The 25,583-nt window shown below is 34.6% G+C and overlaps 5 protein-coding genes and 1 pseudogene across 6 annotated transcripts; 4 read left to right on the top strand and 2 right to left on the bottom strand.

Moving 5' to 3' along the window:
* The first annotated feature begins 267 nt into the window (after nt 1–267).
* LOC107476455 (histidine kinase 1-like) lies at nt 268–7,050 on the top strand (annotated as a pseudogene).
* A 946-nt stretch (nt 7,051–7,996) lies between these two features.
* Nucleotides 7,997–10,776, top strand: LOC127743899 (proteasome subunit alpha type-7). Its single transcript, XM_052256104.1, has 3 exons — nt 7,997–8,289; nt 9,058–9,472; nt 10,435–10,776. The coding sequence occupies exons 1-3, from the start codon at nt 8,117–8,119 to the stop codon at nt 10,594–10,596; spliced, it is 750 nt and encodes a 249-aa protein (XP_052112064.1). The 5' UTR covers nt 7,997–8,116; the 3' UTR covers nt 10,597–10,776.
* Nucleotides 10,777–11,348: 572 nt separating this feature from the next.
* On the top strand, nt 11,349–13,141 carry LOC127743901 (uncharacterized). The gene is made up of 3 exons (XM_052256107.1): nt 11,349–11,439; nt 12,499–12,612; nt 12,702–13,141. Exons 1-3 carry the CDS (start codon nt 11,422–11,424, stop codon nt 12,831–12,833), a joined length of 264 nt encoding a protein of 87 aa, XP_052112067.1. The 5' UTR covers nt 11,349–11,421; the 3' UTR covers nt 12,834–13,141.
* Nucleotides 13,142–14,219: 1,078 nt separating this feature from the next.
* Nucleotides 14,220–16,711, top strand: LOC107476429 (protein POLLENLESS 3-LIKE 2). Its single transcript, XM_016096239.3, has 4 exons — nt 14,220–14,537; nt 14,652–14,864; nt 15,021–15,176; nt 15,403–16,711. The coding sequence occupies exons 1-4, from the start codon at nt 14,370–14,372 to the stop codon at nt 16,372–16,374; spliced, it is 1,509 nt and encodes a 502-aa protein (XP_015951725.1). The 5' UTR covers nt 14,220–14,369; the 3' UTR covers nt 16,375–16,711.
* A 130-nt stretch (nt 16,712–16,841) lies between these two features.
* LOC127743898 (cell cycle checkpoint protein RAD17-like) lies at nt 16,842–21,061 on the bottom strand. The gene is given in 13 exon segments (XM_052256103.1): nt 16,842–17,224; nt 17,422–17,482; nt 17,567–17,765; nt 17,896–18,021; nt 18,104–18,279; nt 18,281–18,351; nt 18,432–18,742; nt 18,995–19,097; nt 19,397–19,453; nt 19,841–19,888; nt 19,969–20,054; nt 20,302–20,359; nt 20,669–21,061. Coding segments are annotated over 13 exon segments (1,710 nt in total). The 5' UTR covers nt 20,870–21,061; the 3' UTR covers nt 16,842–17,011.
* A 901-nt stretch (nt 21,062–21,962) lies between these two features.
* LOC127743900 (rac-like GTP-binding protein RHO1) lies at nt 21,963–25,583 on the bottom strand. 2 transcript variants are annotated; one of them, XM_052256105.1, is made up of 8 exons: nt 25,418–25,583; nt 24,888–25,166; nt 24,195–24,282; nt 23,987–24,096; nt 23,760–23,823; nt 22,862–22,926; nt 22,698–22,763; nt 21,963–22,423 (listed from the first exon to the last, which is right to left on the bottom strand). In XM_052256105.1, exons 2-8 carry the CDS (start codon nt 24,984–24,986, stop codon nt 22,322–22,324), a joined length of 594 nt encoding a protein of 197 aa, XP_052112065.1. In that variant the 5' UTR covers nt 24,987–25,166; nt 25,418–25,583; the 3' UTR covers nt 21,963–22,321. The 2 variants fall into 2 exon arrangements, with proteins under 2 accessions (XP_052112065.1, XP_052112066.1); XM_052256106.1 differs by having other exon boundaries at nt 25,502–25,565.

Genomic DNA, 25,583 nt, shown 5'->3' with positions numbered 1-25,583 from the left:
ATAATAATTATGGTTGTAATATATTAATGACAAATAATAAATAAATCTGAAATACAGTAAATTTTATCATCAATTTTCATCAGTAGTGGTATACTCATAACAAGTTCAGATATTTAAATTCATCATGACTCAACACAGAAATTACCAGTGATCACTTACATGTATGTGATTTAAATTTAATTCCCCAATTGTGTGAATGCTGTCCACAAAAACTAATATTCAAATAAATAACAATAAATTATTCTAACACACTCTTTTAGAGTTCTACACTAAGAGTGGGAAATGACACAAAGTACAAGCAGCACATTATTAAACAGTGAAGAACTTATCTCTAATAATCTTAACAAACACAAACACAAAAACAAGTTGAAGTTTGAAAATGGAACCTTGAATTCTTTGAATCCAATGTGCTGCTATCTATCTATCTAGCTACTAGCTAGCTACTTTATAAACTCATCTTCTTAAAGTAGTTCCACATATGCTCACAAGGATCAAGATCAACAACAACAATGGCTACTACCAAGTTCAGACATGTCTTTGGTAGATTATGGGGTTTTGCTACTTCTTGTAAGAAAAATAATAGCACCCCAATTGGCTCAAGAATTCTCCAAAGGGATGTGGAAAAGGAAGAATTTCAGTATGCTAGTATTCTATGCCTATCAAAATACTATAGTGTCTTTGTGGTTCGCCTTGCAATCATGGTAAAATATCAATTCAATTCTAACTTATATGATTGCTTTTAAGTTTTAGATGTTAGTTACAATGTAAAGTGTAAACTTTGTTTGGTTTTGCCACCGGTATTTGGATCATATTATCAGAAATCCGGCTAATTTTCGACCGGAGAATTGTTTCGGCCTATGTTAGTATTTTGATCTTATTACCAGAAATTCGACTAATTCGTCTCGAGAATCTATATGTAGGACTCAAACTTGAGACTATCAGAAAGTGGACTAGTTAGTCTACCACTCGACCAACCTGTGTTAGTAGTTACAATGTGAATGATTTGCTGAGAGAAATTTTTAGTGCTAATTACAAGGCTTAGTTAGATTTGATCCTTTGATGTGCATAAAATGAAATAACCATTTTTGTTGTTCTAAGTTCTAACCATTGATTCTGTTTCATCATGTAGGTTATGCTAGCTATCTTGATTGGTCTTCTTACCATACTAACATGGCATTTCACAAAGATTTATACAACAAAATCTCTCAATAGCTTAGCCTATGACTTGCGTTATGAGCTTCTACAACGCCCAATCTTGAGGATGTGGAACATTTTGAATTCTACTTCTGAAATTACAATGGCTCAGGTCAAGCTTTCTCAGTACGTGATTAGAAGCCATGGCAATCTTACCACTCAAGAAAACCAAGTGGAGGTTAATCAATTTAATTATTTTACAACTTCATTGTTTTTCCACTCAATTTTGAATTAAGTTGTGTAATCAAGTCCTTACTATTGCAAAGTTTTCAAATTTTCATATAATTCAATTGATCTTTATCTAAATTTGTAAGGTGAAACAACAATTTATTCAATTCAACCTTTTTTTTTTTGTAATGCTAAATTTCTCTAGGGACTTGATAGAAATTGCTAAACTATAGTGATCAAATTGGAAATTAGGCCAGACTATAATGACTGCAAAATAATTAAACCTTATAGTTATGTTTTGAATTTAATTTTGATGCATAAAGCAGTTTTACACACGCATTCAAACAGATAACAACATGTCAATAAAAATTAACTACTTTTTACATTGGTTGGGTGAATAATCATCTGAAAGAACGGATATAATTGAACGACTGTGCAATTTACATTATTATTGCATCAAAATTAAACTCGTGATTGGTAACAATATCACTTTACTATCAGTTTGCTTATTTGTTCTGTTTTTTATTTCTTAGCAGATGTATGAAGCAATGAGAGCAGTAACATGGGCACTTTTTGCTAGTAGAAAAGCTCTTAACTCAATCACTGTCAAATACAATAATGGTTTTGTTCAAGCATTCCATAGAGACCTTAAAGATAACAACACATTCTACATTTACTCTGATCTTGCAAATTATTCCATTGGTGCAAGTGCAAGTAGCTATAACAGTGACATTAATTATTCATCACTTTCTTCACATGAATCTTGGAATGATCATGACAACAAGTCTGCTGTATGGTATCGCCAGCCGTTGGATCCTGTCACCGGCGAAAAGATTGGAAAAGCAATGCAGATTGCCCCAGAAGACTCAATCCACATAGCAGGCCTATCCCAGGTCCCTGATGGGGTGGCTTCATGGCGTGTTGTCGTGAGCAAGTTCACAGATTCGCCTTTGCTTTCGGCTGCATTGCCTGTTTGGGATGCTTCTAACAAGAGTATTGTGGCTGTGGTGGGAGTAACAACTGCACTTTATAGTGTAGGACAGTTAATGAAGGAGCTTGTTGAGTTGCATAGTGGACATATGTATTTAACTTCTCTAGAAGGTTACTTGCTTGCAACTTCCACTGATGTACCTCTTCTTACAAATTCAACAAAGCCTCCTAAGCTTAAGATGGCTGTAGATTGTGAAAATGAAGTGATAAGGCTTGGAGCTGAGTATTTGAAGAAAAGTTCTGGTAACAAATTCCCTCCTAGCCATGAGGTTCATGTTGCGAATGTCAGGCTAGGCCACGACAGATATTACATCGATTCGTTCTTCCTAAACTTGAAGAGACTTCCTATGGTACAGTTGAATACAAATACAAATACAATGCCTTTAGAATTTAAGAAGAAACTATGAATAACCAACTACTACTATATTTCAAATTAATTGCTTGAACTTTGTGGCAGGTTGGTGTAATAATCATTCCAAGAAAGCATATATTAGGACAAGAAGATAAAAGAGCCTTCAAGACTTTGGTGATTCTGATATCTGCATCAATGTGTATTATAGTCATTGGATGGGTTTGCATTTTGATTTTGACAAATGGAGTCTCAAAGGAAATGAAACTAAGAGCAGAACTTATTAGTCAGCTTGAAGCTAGAAGAAAGGCAGAGGCATCAAGCAATTATAAGAGCCAATTTCTTGCAAACATGAGGTTGATTTTCTCAGCTTCAATCTGATTGATTATGCTAAACTTGTGTATAGCTTTTGGTATCTACTTTTGTTTTATCAAACATGTAATTAGGATCCTTCTTTTTGGTGCAATGCAGCCATGAATTGAGGACACCTATGGCTGCAATAATTGGCCTACTCGACATTCTTATGTCCGACGACTGTCTAACCAACGAGCAGTGTGCAACGGTTACTCAGATAAGAAAATGCTCGACTGCGCTGCTCCGGCTTCTTAATAACATCTTGGATCTCAGCAAGGTGACATATTTAATTATTTTGCTCAAGAACATTCAATTATATGTTCCTTGAAAAAATATGCACTTACTTGTTTGGAAAAACTTTCTAAAGATTCATAGAATATAGGTGGAATCAGGAAAGCTAGTTCTAGAAGATGCTGAATTCGACTTGGGAAGGGAACTTGAAGGACTAGTGGATATGTTTTCTGTGCAATGCATGAATCACAGTGTAGAGACTGTCTTAGACCTATCTGGTTAGTATATAATATGAATCATATTTTAGTATGAATCTGAAATCTTATTTTGGTGACTAGAAATCTCTTCAACAATGATTCTGATGCATCTTGTTAATTTTTTGCAGATGATATGCCGAAGCTAGTTCGCGGCGACTCTGCTAGAGTAGTCCAAATTTTTGCAAATTTGATCAACAACTCAATTAAATTTACTCCTTGTAAGCCAAAATTTATGTTCTAGGATTACTAATCTTAACCCTTTGAATCGGTTTCAGCTGGTCACATTATTCTGAGAGGATGGTTTGAGAATCCAAATCCATGTAGTGATAATGCAAATCATCTGATGGAAGAGAAGAATTTACAGTGTGCACAAAAGACTAGAACAAGGCAACATGAGAACCATGCAAAGAGGACTTCTAAAGCAATCCTATGGTTTGAAGTCGATGACACCGGCTGCGGTAAGAACCTAGCTAAACTTGTCTTAAAAAGATTTAGCCTATGTCTGCGAAACCTCAAGATCACGGATTCAAGTCGTGGAATCCTTATGTAATTATCAGCTTAGGCTGTTTGTATTTATTTGACATGTTTATATATAACTTATTCATATAAATCTCATGCATTTATAGGTATTGATCCAAGTAAATGGGATTCTGTGTTTGAAAGCTTTGAGCAAGCAGATCCATCAACTACTAGACTGTAAGTAATTTAAGTTTTAACATAAAATCTGTAGAAAATTATTTTCAGCTAACAGATGAACATGATCTTATCTATTATTACTATTATCTAGAGTTGTCATTGCACTTTTAAATTCAAATTATTTTGAATATATATCCAATAGTAGAAAGAACCTTTGAAATAACATGGGCTGAAAGCCTAAGTAGTTAAGGAACCTTTACTTATTTTCAGGCATGGAGGCACTGGCCTTGGTCTTTGCATTGTCAGAAGCTTGGTGAGTTAGACCCTTAATATATTATGTTTTGCACAATTCAAGTACAAATACCATTAAAAATCACCATTAATGTGATTGTAACAACAAAACCCCTGTGCTAGCATGAAGCATATGCTTATATCAGTTGCATGTTTTAGGCTTTAACATTACTTTGCATATAGAGAACATTATTTAGAAAATCATATTTTCATGTCTAGATTTGTATATAAATGCATTTGATCTCTTTAGTGATCTGGGGTGGCAGGTTAATAAGATGGGTGGAGAAATCAAAGTTGTCAAAAAGGAAGGCCCCGGAACACTGATGAGATTATACCTGCGCCTCGATACGGCCGGGGATGCCACAGAACAACATTGTTTGGTAGATATTGCAAACAATGGCTTAGTGGTGAGTAGAATTATCACTCTTGTCTTTGTCTTAATGTCTCTGTATTTCTGTCTTAAGACGCTTACCAAACACGGCCTAAGTCCTGAAATAATATGCATTGATTCAGGTATTGCTTGCACTGCACGGCAACATGGGAAGATCAATCACATCTAAATGGCTGCAGAAAAATGGGGTGTTCACAATGGAAGCATCTGAATGGAATGGATTAACACAGATTCTAAGGGAACTCTTTCATACAATGACTTTGATTTACATTATCCAATACATGAGAGTTTGAAGTCCAAGTTACTTAGCATACAAGAAATCAAGAATCCAGTTTTTGTCATCGCAGTCGACATAGGACTACTCGATTTGAGCACAGATATATGGAAGGAGCAGCTTAACTTTCTTCACAGATATGTGGGGAGAGCAAAATTTATATGGGTTCTAAACCATGACACCTCTAACACCATTAAAATGGAGCTTAGAAGAAAAGGATATATGATGACAGTTAACAAACCACTTTACAAAGCAAAAATTGTTCACATTTTGGAGGAAGTTGTAAAAGAGAGAAATCATGAGATGCAAAAGAAGAACATGGATGAGCTTCATGAGAGTGATTATACTCATTGTGATGCTGCTAGCTCGGACGATTCAGACATATCCGAATCAGGTCCTTGTAATCCTGTTAGTAGTACTGAAAAAAAAAGTGAGAAGGTTGAGCAGTTTCATAGATTATCACTGTATAGGATTAACAACTGCTTAATAGGATTAACAGATGAACATTCAGAAGCTAATAACACTCCAAAGAAGGAAGAGTTATGTCAAAATAACCAAAACTCTCCAAAATCATTGTCTCCAGAACAAGATTATTTTCCAAGAGAAGCTCATCAAGGTGAAGATTCTGAGAGCAGAGGAAAAGAAGAGCATAGGATCATCGGCGGCTCGGCTAGACCGGTAAATGGAAAGAAATCTCTTGAAGGGTTAAGGATATTGCTTGCAGAAGACACACCTGTGATTCAAAGAGTTGCAACCATAATGCTTGAGAAGATGGGAGCAAGTGTTGTAGCAGTTGGTGATGGACAAGCAGCAGTGGATGCTTTGAATGGCTTGCTTGGTGTTGAAGATTTTAGAAGAGACTCAAACTTGAATGAAAGGAACACAAGATCATCATCTTCTCAAACTGAAATTCTCAGTTTCCCTTCATATGACTTGGTCCTAATGGATTGTCAGGTATGAACTAGAAAATGAAAAAAAGCTATATTAGTATTCATTTTATCTTAAAAGTTTTAGAAGCTCCCTCATGATTATACAAAAAAAAAAAAACAAAAGTATAGGAACTTCGTTAGAACGACAAATAGGTCTCCGACCTTTTTTCTTGAAAACAAATAAGTCCTCGTTTAATTGAAAATACAAAAACGACTCTTCATTTTCTAAAACGCGAGACATCTAAGTCATTCTGGAGCACTTATTTGTCCTTATATATTTTGGATGAAAAGACTTAAATGTCTCACATTTTAAAAAATGAGAAACGTTTTTGTATTTTTAATTAGTTAAAGACTTATGTGTCTTCGAATTATAAAGTCCAGACCTATTTGTCTTCTTAAAGTCTAAATTATAGAAACTAGCACTTCTTTAAAAAAGTTTTAGATGTCCGATTGGTTCTGTTTTCACATCATGCTTTTTTTTCTTTACAAAAATCTAAAAACAAAAATTATTGAAAATAAAAACGCAAACCAAACTCACCCTAAATTAGGTTAAAAATTTTGTACAATATAGAGTTTTATTTACAAACTATTAAACTACAGAGAACTAGTTGAAAATTAATTAAAATTACCAAGATCCCAGATATTGCTGGCAAATAGTGCCTCATGTAAAGTAGTTGTTTTCATCCATATAGATCATAGTTAACTGTCACACTTGAGTTTAGCTTCTAATTCTTGTTTGTGTGTTTGTGATGAAAATAGATGCCAAAGATGGATGGATATGAAGCAACAAAAGCAATAAGAAAATCAGAAGTGGGAAGTGGAGTTCACATTCCAATAGTTGCTCTCACTGCTCATGCAATGTCATGTGATGAAGCCAAATGCTTAGAAGTTGGAATGGATGCTTATTTAACCAAACCAATTGACTTCAAATTAATGGAATCCACTATTCTTTCTCTCACAAGAAGAACAATATCCTGACTTATAGATTTAGTTGTAAATGTTGCTCTTTGCTTCTTCCATTATTCAGATAAGGCCTTCTTTTCTTCTTCTTTTTTTCTTTTATTTTAATCTTCTTGTTGTTTTTGTTCCCCATATTTTCACATTTTCTTGTGTTATTTTTTTTTTAAATAAGAGGAAAAAAAAAACTAAATACTCTTGAAGAATAGAATAAAAAGGGAAACCATTACAAGTGACTAATATATGCTTAACAAAGTTTGTAATAATGATCTTATATTTTACAAGAACATGAGCTCAATTTTCATTAACAATGAAAGGTGGACTTTGATAAATGACTCGTATATAATCTCAATGAATGTAAAAACTTTTAAGTAAATAATTTATTATAGATATTCTTTATTTCTATAAGTAATAATCAAATTCTCAACCACATAATTAGTGAACAAAATAAGCTTTGCCACACCACACATCATAGTTAAATTAGTTAAACTTTCTTTTTCCAGTTCAATAAATTAGTTTTTATTTGATTTCTACTTTTATTTTCAGTTATCATACTTAGTATTTTCTATTTTTAAAAATTTTATAAAACAAAAAAATAAAATTTTATAAAATAAAAAATATTAAAAATAAAAAATGCAAACCAAATACTCTTTTTTTGTCAGGAAATACTCTTTAAACTTTTTTTTAATAGAAATTTTTCTTGTTGCCTACGGTATCATCTAAATCTGAATTTCATTTAAAGATTGTTGCTAACTAACGAGTTGTTGCATATGTAAAATAAAATTTGAATTCCCAATACTTCATAGTTCATACTTATTTAAGCAAACTAATGAACCACTAATAGTTCAGAAAATTTGTTAATAGTATTGAACCGGTGGTTGGGGAATTGGCAAAACATGGAAGGCCCAATAAAGGATAAAAAAGCCCAATAAGAATAATAGTGTTATAGTATACTTGTTCCCTAAGCAGCTGCTACTGCATCATCACACTCAACAGAGGAATCAACAAATTAAATCACAAAACAAAGCAAAGAAAGAAGAAACCTTTTTGACCAAACAACACAGCACAACACAGATTTGAATCGCACCACCACCCATGGCCAGGTACGATAGGGCTATCACTGTCTTCTCGCCGGACGGCCACCTCTTCCAGGTCGAATACGCTCTCGAGGCCGTCCGCAAGGGCAACGCCGCCGTTGGAGTCCGTGGCACCGACAACGTCGTGCTCGGCGTCGAGAAGAAATCCACCGCCAAGCTCCAAGACTCCAGGTAACACCATAACCCTAATCCTATATTTTAAACTTTTGTTCCCAAAGTTTGCGACTTTTCATAAAATCCCTTTCCAAAATTCTTACTTTGCCTGAAATGGTGATCTTTCGGACCCTCCACTCCCCAATTACTAGTTCTGTGATTCAATTTTTCTAATGTATTTCTAATTGTTATTGTGATAATTATTGTGGTTTGGCTTTCTGGCGTGTGATCTTGCTGAGTACATTTTTGTAGGGTAGATAGATAATAGATCCCTTTGGTACCGAGAATGGCTTCTAGGGTTTATGTTTATTTGGAACTTTCTGTAATTAGGCATTCTATGTTGACTTAAGTGTTGATATGCTGATTTTACTTGGATGCTCACTAGAATGTAGATATTTTTGGGATGATTTTGCAGAGAAATGTTGTTTTAGCTTTGAAGTATGATATAGAACATATATAGGTTGATTTTGTTGTATAATGCTCCATTTTGAAACCTTTCTGTTGCTTGGCTAGCATATAATTTGATCACTAATGACTAGGTTTGAGAATATTGGATCCCTTCGGTAGTGTTTGGACTATTTTGATGTGAAGTAATTTCTTAGTTTCATGAAGGCCTTTAAGATGCTTTTGCCACAACCCTCAATGCTTTGCAAGAATTGTTAGCTCCTCTTTAGAAGCACTCAAAGAATTGAGTTTTGCAGTTTCTGTTGTGTGCTATATATAGCAATATAGGAGATAGTATGGTGTTTACTTGTCTCACCATTATGTTGCGTTATATTTTTGCAGAACGGTGAGGAAGATTGTCAATCTGGACGATCACATTGCTCTTGCTTGTGCAGGACTAAAAGCTGATGCACGTGTCCTTATAAACAGGGCAAGAGTTGAATGTCAAAGCCATAGGCTTACTGTCGAGGATCCAGTGACGGTAGAGTACATAACTCGTTACATTGCAGGTCTTCAGCAGAAGTACACACAAAGTGGTGGTGTTCGGCCCTTTGGCCTTTCAACCTTGATTGTCGGCTTTGATCCATACACTGGTACACCATCCCTGTACCAAACGGATCCTTCTGGCACATTCTCAGCTTGGAAAGCCAATGCAACCGGTAGAAACTCAAATTCCATCCGGGAGTTCCTAGAGAAGAACTACAAGGAAGTTTCTGGCCAAGAAACCATAAAATTGGCTATCCGAGCATTGCTTGAGGTGAGCTCATTTGTTCTTTTGTCTTGGTGGAAGCATACTTGAATTTATTATGTATCTAGGTTTCTTGCTGCAACATTTTGAAGGTTTTTCTTCTTTCAAATGCTAAAGGGAACTCTCCTCCTTTGTTCTTTGCATGTGTCTATCTTTTGATGCTTTGAATTTAAAAGGGTTTCTTCAATTATGAGTTTACATTCATTTTTCCAATACAGAAATCATGCCTAACCTTTCTGCTTACATAAAATGTATGAATCTTTCAAGTCTTTGTTCTTGATGCATGTTCTGGCAAACTATGTGGTACATAATCTAGCGATTTATTCACGTAAATAGTTTTATTTTCAGTTGTTTTATTAAAAAAATTGTGAGTATCATGAAATCATTTCAGACATCCAATCTAATATTTCCTTACTTCAGCTTGTTATAAGTGTTGATGATGGTAAGTAGTATTAGCCTCAAGTTTCATCATTATCCATTTCTCCAGTTAATTGTTTGTTTTGTTCAACTGAATTATACTTAGGAATTCTTTAAAAATCCACTAATATAATTTAGTGGGTTGATAATATATTGACTAAAGCAAGCACTTGTCTGATAATTTGTTCTTAAAAAGCAAAATATTTATGTGAGGGGTTCCTTAATTGTTATGCTGCTACACAGCCCAGAACTTTTAAGCAAATTATATTAGGATGTGTATAGTACATGATTGCAAGAGGGAGTCACATTATTACTTTAATCATCTGCCAGATTCTTCATATATTGTTTGACAAATTTACAATCAAACCTGATAAATCTGATGGTTGTGCACTGGCTTGACACGACCTAACAATAGAATCGTCATAAGTGATTCTTTTATGTGTTTTGAATGATTACGGTGCTTGTGTGAGCTAGTAACTCATCTTATATGGAACTGGATAAATCAATAATGACTGTTTCACTTGTGACTTTTCCTTCTTGGTGTATGAAATAAGGTCGTTGAGAGCGGAGGCAAGAACATTGAAGTTGCTGTGATGACGAAAGAGCAAGGCTTGCGTCAACTTGAGGAAGCCGAAATCGATGCTATTGTGGCCGAGATTGAAGCCGAGAAAGCAGCAGCTGAGGCCGCAAAGAAAGCTCCTCCTAAGGAGACATGAATTTTCTGTTTCTTTTTTGTATTATGCGATCAATGTTCTTACTAGGTGTTGGCCGTACTTTAGTGAAGCAAAAATTAAAGCCACTGTGGCTAATATTGAAACAAAAGAAAAACAGCTGCTGAGGCAGCAAAGAAAGATCGTTTGAGGAGACATTTATTTACTTGTGTTTTTCTTTTTCAATTTTTCTCATGAATTGTTCTTGTAGGTGCTATTGGTCCAACACAAAATGAGTGCTTTATTATTTGTGGGTCAAATCATATAGAATTTAATTTATACCGTCACAAATTGAGTTTTGTGTTGAACCATGATCTGACAGGAACTAGCAACTAGTATATCAACAGTTTGAGTTATGGTATACAAGAATATTTAGTAAAAGTTAATATTAACCAGAATATAAGAGTAATCAAGAGCTTTAATGCATTAACTAAATTAGATTATTAGCCTCTAATTTTATCCATTTGGTCTTGAATATCCATCGTACATTATTTCTTGGAAATTCAGTTGTAGTAGTTTGTCTTCGTTACTGAATACCCAGTGTAGCAGTTTTACTTCATGAAGTTCATATGTACTTTACCAAGAAATTATCATTGCCTTTTTATGATTACAATCAATGAAGTAAGCGAGTTAAAATAGGGAGTAATATCATTCTGATAGTTATAGGAAGGGGGAAAAACTGGACCGTAGGTGGCAAAATGCCAGTTGGTAATAGAGCTAGTTATTATTTTATTAATACATTAAAATATCCACAAGAATATAATTGAAGACCTTCATCGATAGCATCAGGAGGAAGAAACATCTTCAGATTTTGCCATACATACGCTCGCCATGATCGAAGATTACGAGGTTCTCTGTTGTTCTTTTTTCCTTTTCCCCTAAATTCACTCAAGATGTAGTTAAAGTAAAAATTCGAAATTTCCTATTTTTAAATGCTTTCAAAAGTAAAAACCCCTGATTTCGTATTTGTCTTCTTTGATTCAACATATTCTGTCGATATCGTTGATACCATTTCCTGTGAATACCGTCAATTTTCAGTTTCTCTATCATTTTTGGTTATCGTTTTGAATGTTTTGGATCAATTGTTCGCTTTGAGCTATGAATCTGTTAGTTTATGCTTGTCTTTGCTCTTTTCCTTTTCCAGCTGAATGATAACTCTTGAGAGAATTTCATTAATTTTGCTAGGGTTAGAGTTTTGGGTTCATTCATGGAAGATAGTAAACCTCTTAGAATTTTCCATATAATTTATGTTTGTAAGAGGTTGTACACTTGCACCTCAAAGTCTCAAACACATTTTAATTGTGATTCTTGATGGTACTAGTTCATAAGGATGGGAAGATAAGCATATGGATAATTTATTTCAGTTACAATTTTTGGAAATGAGAATCATTGTTTGAAGCTAAGTGTTGATGTGACTTATTCTGATTCTGGTTGGTGTTTGGGTTGAAGCTATGCTATCTCTTACCTGATCATACATATGATGGCAAGATAGTTAAGTTCCCCTGAATTTCAGTAAGCATTAACTCAGAATCTTGTATGGTGTTTGACTCGGGATTTGCTTTTTCGATTCTAATTCTTGCTTTAGTGTTTGTTGTTGCCATGGAAAGCTATCTTTTTTGAAAGCTTGGGAGATAAACAGTAGGAAAAAAGTGATGCTTCTGTTCTTACATGTCAAATAAAACAATATACCTTAAATGTATGAATTGATAGAGAAGTTTTGGTTTTGAGCATTTGCAACAACTCCAATACTTGGAATTCAAAATAGCTTGTGATTTTGGGGAAAAAAGCATTGGTTTCTTTCTCCTTCCCCTTTGGGTTTCCATCTTACCGGTCGAGTCTGTGGAGCGAGTAATTGAATTCACTTTGAACAATTTTTGTGAAAGAACTGAACTGAATTTGGTTTTTCAGGTAGAAGAGAAAAAGCAAGCTGCTGCTGATGTATTGTTTCAATATTCGAAATTCGTGATGGCATCCATTGGAAACCAGGTTCGACCCTGTGATTTGAGGTTACATTTGATGAAGGTATGAGACAACATCCCTGTGCCTGTTGTAACACTTGTTTAGTTATCTATGCTTTCCATCCTTACATAAATGCCATTTATCACTTTCAGGAGATTTCAGGTATGCCAACTTCGTTAAATAGAGAATCAACGCAGGTCGCAGCCTCTCCTGATGCAATGGGGGAGTCATCAAGTTCAGGAACAGCTAGACTCGATAAAGTTGACAGTTTCCGCGCACTGTAGTTGCTAATTGTCATAGTTATTGTCTAAGAAGTGGAATTATGACAACTTTTCATGTCCTATATCTGATTTGATCTATGTAGTTGATCTCACTTTATGTGACAAGATTTCCTTTGTTGATGTTGTTCAGATGTGGTTCCTTAGAAGCACTGTTCTGCATCTTTGCATTGGTACACAAGTTATGTTATCCTTTTGTGTAGTGTCTCATAGTTTTTATAAAAGTGTAATAATGTTTTGTTTCTTGGACAATATATTATCCATTTTCTTCTTAAGCACAAGGTTGATCACCAAAAGTGTTACCTTACAAATAACTTTTGTTTAATGAGTTTTTTATAAACATTTTGAAGTTTTTTTTCTCATAAAATTATGTTTTTTTTTTTTCTGGTAGAACTCATAAAATTATGTGACTGTCATTATAAATACCCTAGATCTTCTCTTTAGTTTTTTTCCCCCGGAAGATATGGAAAAAAAATGAGATTTTAATCATTTTATTAATTAGTTAATAATGCACATCAATATTTAGATATTGCTAAAAGTTATCTTTCTATTTAATAATAATAATAGGATTTTTTGTATATACTATCTAAAGAAGAAGAAAAAACTAGGACAGAATTATGTATAAAAGTATCCTACTAAACCATGTATATTTCAAAAGTCTTACAAATTGCAAGTATTTATTTATATTGTTAGTTTATAACAATTAAATAATTTCTTAATTTATTTATTCGTTAATAATTTTTTTTTAGTATTCATTTACTATTTATATAATAAACCACAATACATAAAAAAAATTCGATAATGATATATGATATTACGTAGGCTATTATATAGGATGTCAAATTTTTATTAAAAAGATGAATAACCAAAATTATTTACTTATCTCAATAAATAATTAAATATTGTTATAATTTCTTTTTATGCCATATTGGAATGAATAAAATAAAAATAAAAATAAAAATATACTTAAAAACTATATAGTAAACAACTAAAAATATTTCAGGTGCCCAAAAAAAAACATATGAATAATTAAATAAAAGTAATCAAAATATTAATCTAAGAATGTTAATTACAATAATCAAATATAAATGCACTAATATATTCTCATTTTAATAACAAAAAACAAATGTACATTTTAGAAATTAAGACAACATTATTTTTTATTAAATTGATTAAAAAACTATGCAACTTTTCCCATATTGGAAGAACAAAATTATGCAAAGTTTTCATTTTTTTTTCTTTTAAGAAATGACCCGTATTAGTGTTTTATTTATGGTATGAGGAACCCGAACACGTTAACACCGCTAATCTAATATTACATCTTTCAACGGCTACTTTCTAACGGCTACCCATTTTTCAAAAACTTAAAAACCTGAACTCATCCGCATGAACAATCCCACACTCTCTTCTCTCTGCTTTTTCTTCTTCTAATCACTCATTCTTCTGCTTCTTCGTTTTCAACACTGTTCTACTCTATCTTCTCTCAACAGAAACAAAAAGAAGAAAAGAATTTATCTTTTTTGCCTTTTTCTTTTGATAATAATGTTGCAAGATATGTGGAATGCTCCCCCAGGATTCAGACCAACAAAGTCTGCACCTTCATCGCCGGCGAAGCCTCTCGGGGTTCCAAGAACACGCTCCGAATCCTTCCACGTCACTCACAAGGTTCCCGTTGGTGACAGTCCCTATGTTAGAGCAAAAAATGTTCAGGTTAGGATCTTGGTTACTTGCTTCTTTCTTGGTGTTTGATTCATAAAATGCTCCAAACTAATTTAACTAATTATGATTTTTTTATCTAATTCTTTTTCTTTTTCTTTGTTTCAGTTGGTGGATAAGGATCCAGAGAGAGCAATTCCACTGTTTTGGGCAGCCATTAATGCCGGAGATAGAGTAGATAGTGCTTTGAAAGACATGGCAATTGTGATGAAGCAGCAGAACCGGGCCGAAGAAGCCATCGAAGCCATTAAATCTCTTCGAAGTAGATGCTCTGATCAAGCACAAGAATCCCTTGATAACATCCTCTTGGATCTTTACAAGGTAATTATTATTAAGATGATGATGATGATGCATACAATGTGCACCAATTTTTTCATCTTTATGTATTTATTTGTTTCTAGTTTCTAAGTTTAGTCCTTCAACATTGTTCACTAGCAATGCTGAAAAACTCAATGTGCAATCTTGTTTTCTTCACAGAGATGTGGTAGACTTGATGATCAAATTGGTCTATTGAAGCACAAGCTGTTCTTGATTCAACAAGGTTTGGCTTTCAATGGCAAGCGTACAAAGACTGCGAGATCTCAAGGGAAAAAGTTTCAAGTATCTGTGGAACAAGAAGCCACAAGGTTACTGGTATGAAGAAAATTGTAAACTTACAGAGTCTCAATTTTAACTTGTGTCATTTATTTATTTTGATTCTTATATTTATGTGTCCTTGTGATCATTTAACTTGGGAATACTTTGTTTTCTTTTTCTTTTTTTTCTGTTTTATCTCTATTTGATATGCATTGTGATTAAGTGAATTTTTCCATCACAAATTACATGAAACTGAGCTGAATTTGTTGTTGTGAATGTGTAGGGGAACTTGGGATGGGCATTGATGCAGCAGAACAACTATGTAGAAGCAGAAGAGGCCTATCGGCGCGCGCTATCAATAGCTCCAGACAACAACAAGATGTGCAATCTAGGCATCTGTCTGATGAAGCAAGGGAGGATAAGCGAGGCAAAAGAGACCCTCTTTAGAGTGAAACCGGCTGTCCCGGACGGCCCAAGAGGCTCAGATTCCCATCTCAAGGCCTATGAAAGGGCACAGCAAATGCTCAAAGACCTCGAATCCGAGATGATGAGCAAAGGAAATGGTGATAGGATTGAACAGAAGAGACTCTTTGAGGCTTTCTTGGGTTCGTCATCAATTTGGCAGCCTCAGCCTTGTAAGGATCATCATACAAGCATGATGCCATCATCAATGATGAACAATAAGGCAGCAGCACAGGATGAATTTGCCGATGAAAACATCAATTCCAACATAACAACAATAAATCCAGCACCACCACCAATGCAGAAAAGTACCAAACTTGTTAGTGCCATGTTGGGGAATAATTCACTCAATGTTGCAGCCCCACCATTTTATGTATCAAAATCTTCTTTGTCTTTCAAGGAGCCTATGCCACAGCCACCTATTGAGAATCCTTTCTCGGAGACCCTTAAGAGAACAAGGTCTGGAAATGCTGCAGGATCCATGAGGGTGTTGAATGATGTGGGAGAGCTCAATAACAACAAGTTGCATAGGGAAATTGAGGTGCCAGAGAACAAAACAAGAAGGAGGCTATCATTAGAGGACAATAATGATGAGAAGAACAAGTTAACAGACTTGTTACCCAACAACAAGGACTTTGAAGATGCTATTCTTTCTGCAATTCTTGGACCCCCAAATGAGTCTCATACAACAACATCAAATGACACAAATAGCACCGGGATTTTCCAGAACAAGATTGACAAGAGGCTTAAGGTTTTTCAAGATATTACATTATCTTTGAGTCCTAGGGCCTGAAAATCAACCAATTTGATTTAATAATTTAATTACCTAAATAACATAGTTTTTTTTAGGTTGGAGATGAACTTGGTCTCCATTTTTTTAAGTAACTTCATTTCATGCTAGAGGAAGATGAAGTGTATTATGCATTTATGCTACATTTTTATAGCAGTTCTACGAATAGGAGTAGCTGCATGTAGACTATTTTGCATTAGTTACTTTGTCTATTACTTATTTGTTATGCCTTGTAAAATTCAGGCACATTGACTTTGTAATAAGCCGATTTTGAGTTGATACATCTTGAAATCAAATTAATTTGATTATTCTATAGCTTTGCTACATCTAGTTTGTTCTATTCACGCCAAATAGTTGAATGAGAAATAGTTTGTTCTATGGCCTTTCCTTTCTGAGCTTTGAGAAATAGAAAACAAATGATAGAACATTCGATCCCTATTTGTTCCATGAACTTGGATATAATAAAAACACTTTGATAAAATAAAAGTTGATATTTACAATGGGATCACTCTTTTTTCCCAGACCGAAAATTTAATCAAGGAAATTGGACTAACACTTTACCACCTTGACACGTATGTTGTTACATCACAGTGATAACAAAAACTACTCACAAAACTTATCATTCCCCATAGTAGAATCTTTACCAATCTTCTATCTCATCATCATCATCTTCTTGGGCATCTAAATTCATTTTGTCAAAATCAGCATCTTCCATATCCAAGTCCTGCACTGAATCCTGATAACATGCCCTATCTCCAAGCAGTTTTTGCATAGGCATGTACTCCATGGCCATAACAGATGTATTATAAGAACTCAATTTCCAATCAGAGTCTCTCAACCTAAACAACTCATCCTGCAATGGAAGATCATGAACAGAAGACAATTTTTTAGTGTGACGAAAAACACAAACTACTATACTCTATTTCTGCTCTCTAAATTACTTTTCTCTCTCAAATTAAATGAACAGGTAGCATATTTTAAATGAGCTCCTCCAATATTGGAAATTGGAAGATGTTAAAATTTACAGAAAGAAAGGCCACAATCAAACACCTTGTTGTAAAGTGATGATTTCTCAACCTTCCAGAGATTTGGTCTACGAATTGCGTGCCACCTGTAAAAGTCAACAATATTAAACATGAAAGAAACAGATATTTTGCTCACACAACAGACGCATCCATATAAGTGATATCCTAACCTAGATGATACTACATGAGAATTTCCAAACAGAACCCCGCGCACAGCAATTGATGCAGCAGCTGACTGCAGCATGCTCTCTGCTTCATTATAACTAGATAGCGCTCCCCGAAGTTTAGAAAGAAGGATGTCTGCATCACCTAGATATGTAGACACGGTACATGCATCATCTATTGCTTCAGCATCCACAAACTCCAGAACTGCAAGAAATCAGAATGTGGGAAAAATAAAACTTACTGGCTTTGGTTCTGAAAATAAATAATGGAATAAAACATCTTCATTATAAAGTTTTCACAAAGGACATCAACAAAAAGTAGCCAGGAAAAATACCATTTTCATGCAGAAAATCAGCAACCTGTCCCGGCTGTACATGGGCTTGAGAAAGAATCTTCTCTGGGACATCCATTTTTAAAGGTAATCTTGAAAATCTTTCTTGTATATGAAAGCCATGTTGGTCTACAAAATAAAAAAAAACTTTATGTGAATAAGCTGCAATCCAAAGAAAATATGAGTGTCAATTTTCACCAAATTATAGTACCATAGTTTACTGCAGCACCAGCCTCCCTCTTATTGTGTAGAAACTTCCCCAAGGCATGAAATAAATTAAGTGTCTCATCTCTGCCAAAATTCAATGAATATCCATCCTCTAATCCTTCAGATGTATTACTGTGATCTTGTAATGGACCAAGAGCATCAGCGGATTGAGAAAAGGACACACTGCTCCATTTGGCATATTCTAAAGAGAACCTTCTTAATAGAATTAGTAGTGATTGGATTGAATGCCACCTGAAAGTTTCCCAAAAGTTGGGTTAGAATTCTCTTAACAAGAAGTCAAAAAATGCAAGAGAATCTTTCAAGGAAGTAACCTTACAAGCCCCAGAACTCTCTAGAGATAGCTGAAGTTCATGCAGGTTTCGTGCATTCGGATCTGCTGAATCAGTAATGCCATAGTCGGTGAACAATATTGCTGTGGGTACCTGAGCTGAGCGCACTAACAGGTGCAAGCAATCTTTAAGCCTTCCGAAAGCAGCTTTCCCATTTGTCAAGGGAAGGTCATCTATTAAAAGTATGACAGATGGCTTTGACTCGCTTGTAAGGGAAGCTGACATTACTCCATATTTCCGTATTCTCTCAACAAAAGTTTCAAATTCTTCCAACTTGGATGTGTATTTTACTCCTGACGATAGAAAATAAAATTATGGGGAAAATATGTAATTAGGTACAACTGATCAGAGCTCTTTCCTTTCTCCAAAATTTAATGTAAGCATTTTCTATTTGGACTGTAAACCAAATGCACACTGTCATTTGATTTTGAACATACACTAACACAAGGAACCTCATGGTTTAGAATCAGAGAGGCTAAAGCAGAAAAGAATTGAATTAAGTTCTTCTCGTACTAACTTATCAAGTGTAGACTAGCTTGACCCACCTGCGCCGGAATTGTAAAGATGCTCTTGCCAAAGTACAGGTGTAGGTGTGTCCCATCCACATACTACTGCGCCCAGGTGAGATGCAATTACATGAATAGTAGCCTACATAACAAGAACAAAATTTCCAATGTCAATGTAGAATTCATAGGAAAGTTCATAATTCTGACATGCAGAAATTCAGTAATAATTGAACTAACATGTGCATATATACGTAGCTAAAATAAAGAAGAAAATCCAAATAAGAAAAAAATCAAAATGCTGATAAAAGAAGTCAATTTTGATTCCAAGCCACATTAGCATGCACCAGATTTCAACAAATCTAGATTGCCCAGAGTCGGGTTGTGTCTACAAAAAAAGGCAGGAGGGTAAAGGTGTTAACAAGAGAATGGAAGAGTACATACGGATTTTCCAACTCCCGCCTGTCCAGTGATGACAAGAACATTACTTCCGATGACATCCTGTAGGTTTACAAAAAGAAAGGAGGGGGATAAAAAAAACACAATATGAAAAGACAAACAACACACTACGTATCTAAGGATCAGAAAAATTTTAATTCACTGTTTATTAGTATAACGAAATTCTGGGGAAAGCATTTCTATAGAAAGTTAAACTCCAAACGTAAACACTTCATATGGAGAAACACTGAAAAAGTGACTCAAAATAACTAAAAGCCAACAAGTGACCCTTTTTCTAATAAGTAAAAATCCTCCTTTTAACCACCCAAATTGTATAATCTGCAAACAAGGCACTAACATCAGTCCTCCTTATAATCACCCAAATTCTATAATCCGAGAACAAAATACAAACATCAGTTAAAATCCTAAAACCTCTTTTGCTAAATGTACCTTTGAAGGATTCACCCTTTCATCAAACCACATCTTAACCTCATCAACCTGTAAAACAAAGCAGAAAGAGCAAATTAAGACGCCATTTATATCACCAAAATTAATAACTTAAGGATCAGTGTCTTGACCTTTTTCTTGTGAACAGCAAGTTCTTCCACAGAAAGGGGCTTGTATTTATCAACCCACAGCTCCTCTCCAATGCTCCTCCTAGTACCTGATGCAAAAGTTATGACTCATGAGAGAGGGGAATACAACAGATTCAGAAAACAAAAAAGTTTCCACGACTATAGGATTGTGAACTAGAAACTTTTAAATTCATTAAATCAATTTTTTTTCTCCAAGTCAATGAACTTTGACTCATGCCTGTCTTAAAGAGTTTCCAGTATTCCGAAATTAAGTTCTCAGCTTCATCATAAAAATACGAAGTCCTGTGTTGAAACATGAACAAAGAGAAAGCATACCAGCAGATACCTTTGACCCTGTGAACACATCATTGAAGTCATCTTCAAATAAGCTGATCTGCAATAAATTCAATTCACCACATCCTCATTTAGTCAAATAACACACCTCCAAAAGAAATGCAACTCGTTTTGGCACTTTAAAACAGAATACATTCTTTACATTAACATTCAATCAAGCATTATCATGTTAACAGAAAAATACCAAACTCACACTACAGTATCAAAAAATTATCACTATAATGTCACACCACAAAAAATAGAAAACAATAGTTAACAATTTTAAATTGAAGTCCACAAACCTAACCTAGCATTTTCGACAAATATTGGCAAAACTTTGAAGAAAAAAACAAATAAAAAAAATGGATACCTCATGGAGCTTAGAGAGGCGAGAACGAGACGCAGAATCTCTAGCCCTCTTCTTTCCACGTGAGCTTGTTGAACTCGAACTCGACTTCGGCCTCTTACAGTTTCTGCTGCTGCTTCTGGTTCTACTCCCTTTCAACGAGCGATTCTCGGATCCTTCTTCATCGTCGGAAGAGATCACAACGAAGCCGTTTCGTTTTGCCATGAGCAGCTGCTGAAGGAAGTAAAAACCCTACAACTAACTAACTAACTAACTAATTGATTGATTGAACAATAACTAACTAAGGAACGAACTAACAAACTCGATCAAGGATTGTGAGTTCGCGGTTTAGGATTAACTAAGAGACTCTGCTGCTCATGGTGATGATGGTAAAGCGAAATTGGGAACCATTTTAGCATTGTGAGAAAGATGAAGTGCGGGGGTTTCGAAATTACGCGGGTATCTGCTTCTCTGATTTTTGGGAACATGCCTTCGGGGTTGGTGGGCCCATCATCATTATGGGCCTTATGATCTCTCGTCTTGGCCCATATCTGGCCCATTTTTGTTTTCTTTTTTTAGTAACACCATTAAGTCTTAGTGTCTTACTTTTGACCAAAAAATGAAAGTATGAATTCGTGTATTTTTTTTTTGGCTCGAAATAGACAAATGTAATGGGAATAAGTTTATCTATCACTAAACCAACCTAGTATTAAGTTCATAATAACACTTTTAATTGTATTTTGATATAAATGTTTTACATGAAAAACTTGACCTCAGACGTTGAAGAGCAACGATCTAGTGGGGTTAGGTTTGTAGTGACCAATTGGACAAACATTATTATGGGTTAGTTCAGATAAAAAGCTGAAAAAATAATGATATGCTTCACAAGCATAGCTAAAGGCTTGGTACTTCATAAAACGCTTTATTAGTATCATTTTTAAGTTATTATAATATTATGAATTTAATGTTGGTGCACCGTTAGAATAAAAAAAATTTACATGAATATCTAATAATATAATACCATATCATAAAAAATAACTATCTTTTAAGCGTGAATAATTATTCAAAATAACAAATATGATTAAACAACTATAAAAACATTTTTCACTGTAAATACATTAAAATTAATCTGTAATATGAAATATCACGTCCAAAAAAAGCTATAATATTATACTTTAGGGTCTTTTTGTTTTGCCTTAAAGTAAAAAAATTATCGCATGAAAGCAAATAAAACTGCTCCCACTAACTCCAAAACAACCAAATGACACCTAAGGAAACATTAGAGATTCATGCACCAATAATTTATATTTCTGTATCCTCAAGCAAACAAGGTGGTTATCCTAATTTATAGATTTATATTAATATTAATACATAAAACATTAATAAAGGGGTTGGAAGTTGGAACCATGAAATGCAACTTTTGACAATAAGTTTTTCACAATTAACTCCACTAATGCAATGCATCAACAACCTTAAGCTTCAAGGAAGTTTTTTTTTTTCTTCTTTTGGAATATATGACAGATAATAAACTCACATAGACACCAACTTCTTCAACTGCAAAGGGGAATGAAGAAAAGGAAGAAGGGAAGAGGAGACAAGGAAATACAAGTAGGAGGGAGGGAAGGAAATACAAGTAGGAGACATATACGGATCTTTCTTTTTAGAACCCTAGTCGAATTACAATATTGAACAGGCCTTCTGTGCTTTACCCTTCTTTTTCTTCTGCTTAGGAGGTTGAAGAACAACTCGAATAGCCGCATCAAAGACCGCCTTCACGTTCTGCATTAACCGTGAAAATCGATTTTAGAATAACCATTATGCTCTACAAAGTACCATCTAATTAGGTTCTTATAATTAGTGTTTTTAACTAAGTCTTTGTATTGTACAAAAACTTTCAATTAAGTTCCTGTACTGTGCAAACTATATTGATGTAAATGAGAAATGCTTGATTAAAAAGTTTTATACAATATAGGATCCTAAAAACTGTAAGAACATCTAGAAATATTTAACCGATATAATCCGTCAACCAAAGAACAAGGATTAGAGTATGCACCTGCTGAGATTTTGAACTGCATTCAATGTAAGCTGGTGCATTGATAAGCTTCCTGAGCTCTTCTCCCTTAAAAGCAAGGAAGGAAATGCAAATTTCAGATTTTTAATGACGAACGTGTCATAGGAGTTTAGAACAATTAGAGGGGAGCCAGAAACAGTATTCACCTGAGCATTAGTGATGGGTACGGCACCAGGATGGTCAATGAAGAACTGCTTGTCATCCCGAAGATCTGTTTTATTTCAAATAACACAACAATAAGGGGCACATCTTAGCTGAGATAACATTATATGGAACATGCTCAGATCAGGAAGACTTAAAACAATCGTTACTAGATTGTTTGTAAATATAAAACCCTCATTTCCATATTGATAAATCAATGTGTTAAAATATAAGTTGCATCTAGATACACTGATTTGCGAATGTATCCAAAAGTTCAAACAACTATATTATGAACAACACAATAAATTAATGCCGGATATTAGAACATTTTCATCTCACAGCTCATCCAATACGAAGTCAAGCATGAAAACTGCACTAGACTCAACCAGTGCCTTCAATCTGGTCGTTAATATAACAGGCAATTGGAGAAAACAGAACTAAACACAATCATCATATAGACTTATTGAGTATGTAATAATTTTTTAAAAAGTTTAAACGTTATAAAAAAGTTTGCTGCTAAGACCATCGATATGAAGTTTAAAGAAGATATGATCATATGAGACCCTCCCAGCAACTGTTAGGTTTCAAACCGGTCAATGTAAAGTATTCATGAACTCACTCCAGCAAAACATACCAGACCATAGAAACAAGTCTGAAAAGTTATAGCACGATGCCCAATTAGAAACAAACAATATGACCATAACTACCAAAAGAGGCTCATATGAGCAAATTTGGGGTAACAATCCTCCACCTTTTTCTTGAAAACAGTGAATCCACAAAATTAAGTCTACCATTTTATAACCCGAAATGATTATCAACATCGGTTAATGTGCTAGAAGAAAGTAAGGACAAAATGCATGATATCACAAATATGAGGTACACAATAGACAGCAAGAAACTTACCAAGCTTTGTGCCAACCAAAATGATGGGGACACCAGGTGCATAATGTTTCAATTCTGGGATCCACTGGAAAACCAAACAACACATATTCAATTCATCAGAAACTTTTAGTAAAGATTGTTAATTATAGCTCGTATAGAAAGCTCTATACATATCAAAAGGGCTTATGCAAAAGAACAATTTAAACTATCGCAAAACTAGGATTATAGGAACACAATAGGCTAAGTACCTTTTTGGAAACATTTTCATAACTGGCCTTGCTTATGAGAGAGAAAGCCAATATGAAAACATCGGCACCACGATAACTCAAAGGTCGTAGTCTGTTATAATCCTCTTGCCCTGTTCCACAAAACAACACAATAAAAATCCAAAAAGAAATATCTTCCACAAAACAACACAATAAAAAACCAAAAAGAAGGGTAAATATGTAGGGTTACCTGCAGTGTCCCACAAACCGAGATTAACTGTGGCTCCATTGACAACAACATTTGCACTGAAATTGTCAAAAACAGTTGGCACATAATCCTGTTTCCAAGCAAAAGGGAGATAGAAAAATTATAACCATCTCTCTTTTTTTCAATAAGTACAAGTAAACTAAATGATATATCACATTACAAGGTTACAATACAATAAAAAATTCAAAGAAGAACAAATCATTATATGCAGAACAATCCAGACAGGAATGGCAAACATTGATTTCTTCACCTATGTATAATCATTAAAACTCTCTCAAGGAAACCAATTTCATTTCATTTACTACACATATTAGACATCTTCCATTACTCCCCCACCATGAAATGGAGAGATATACATTTGCGTACATATTTTTTACCCTTAAAGTAAGAGACATTTCCATTCATTTCATCTCATTAATTGTTTGCCAACCCAACTTCCCAAATTAACCAGTCCTAACTCAAAATCACTGCCTCCTTAGAAAAGGCATACTCCAAATTTCCTTGAACACTTTGAATCCTGAGGTCACTCATCATTCTTATTTAGTAACATTTCACAATTTGAGTTGAGAAACAAAAACTTCAAAAAGGGAAAAAAATTAAATATTTTTACAGCAGATACATTAAAAAAAGGGCAAAAATTAAAACAGAAAAAAGTGAGAAAGGAAGAGAAATTACGGTGGGGAAGGTGTTGCTGGTGTAGGATATTAGCAAGCAAGTTTTGCCCACAGCTCCATCCCCAACAGTAACGCACTTGATGAACTTTGAAGCGCTCATCTTCTTCTTCTTCTTCGATTACACCCTCAAAAACCTAAAAGCCTCAGATCTTTCACCTGAGGACCCCTTTTTTCTGAATCACTCTACAACACACAAACAACACCACCCCTTTTTCTTCTCTCTGTCTCTCTCTCTCTCCTCCACTTGCTGAAACTTCCTCACGCTTCAATTAATCACCGTCTGTACCATCCAAAAGAAGAAAAACAAAAAAATCCAGAAATGTCCATCAACAATCAGGAACAAAAAGGGGGGAAAAGGTGGAATTTTGAAAAATGGACAAATCAAATTGGGAACAAGCTCAACCGGAAAATGCAAGAGGACAGCAATCAAAATGAACTTTCAAAATGGACAAAAGAAAAACTGAAATTGTAACGAAATGAGAAATTAGGGGGAATTTGAAAGAGGAAAATGGAAATTAAGAAACCCTAAACCTTATGGTGGAGATGGAAAACTACGCGTGAGAAGGGAATGAAGGGAATTGTTGCGAGAACGAGATCAAAGAGAGAGACACGAACCCCCTCCTCTTTTTTTCGCCCGGGAAATTTTGCCGTTGAAGCGTTCGTTGAGCGAACCAATCTTCGCTTCGCCAATAAACTC

This window comes from Arachis duranensis, unplaced genomic scaffold (genome assembly GCF_000817695.3).
Source record: "Arachis duranensis cultivar V14167 unplaced genomic scaffold, aradu.V14167.gnm2.J7QH unplaced_Scaffold_165934, whole genome shotgun sequence".
Lineage (NCBI taxonomy): Eukaryota > Viridiplantae > Streptophyta > Magnoliopsida > Fabales > Fabaceae > Arachis > Arachis duranensis.
This window is presented reverse-complemented; position numbering and strand designations above follow the sequence as displayed.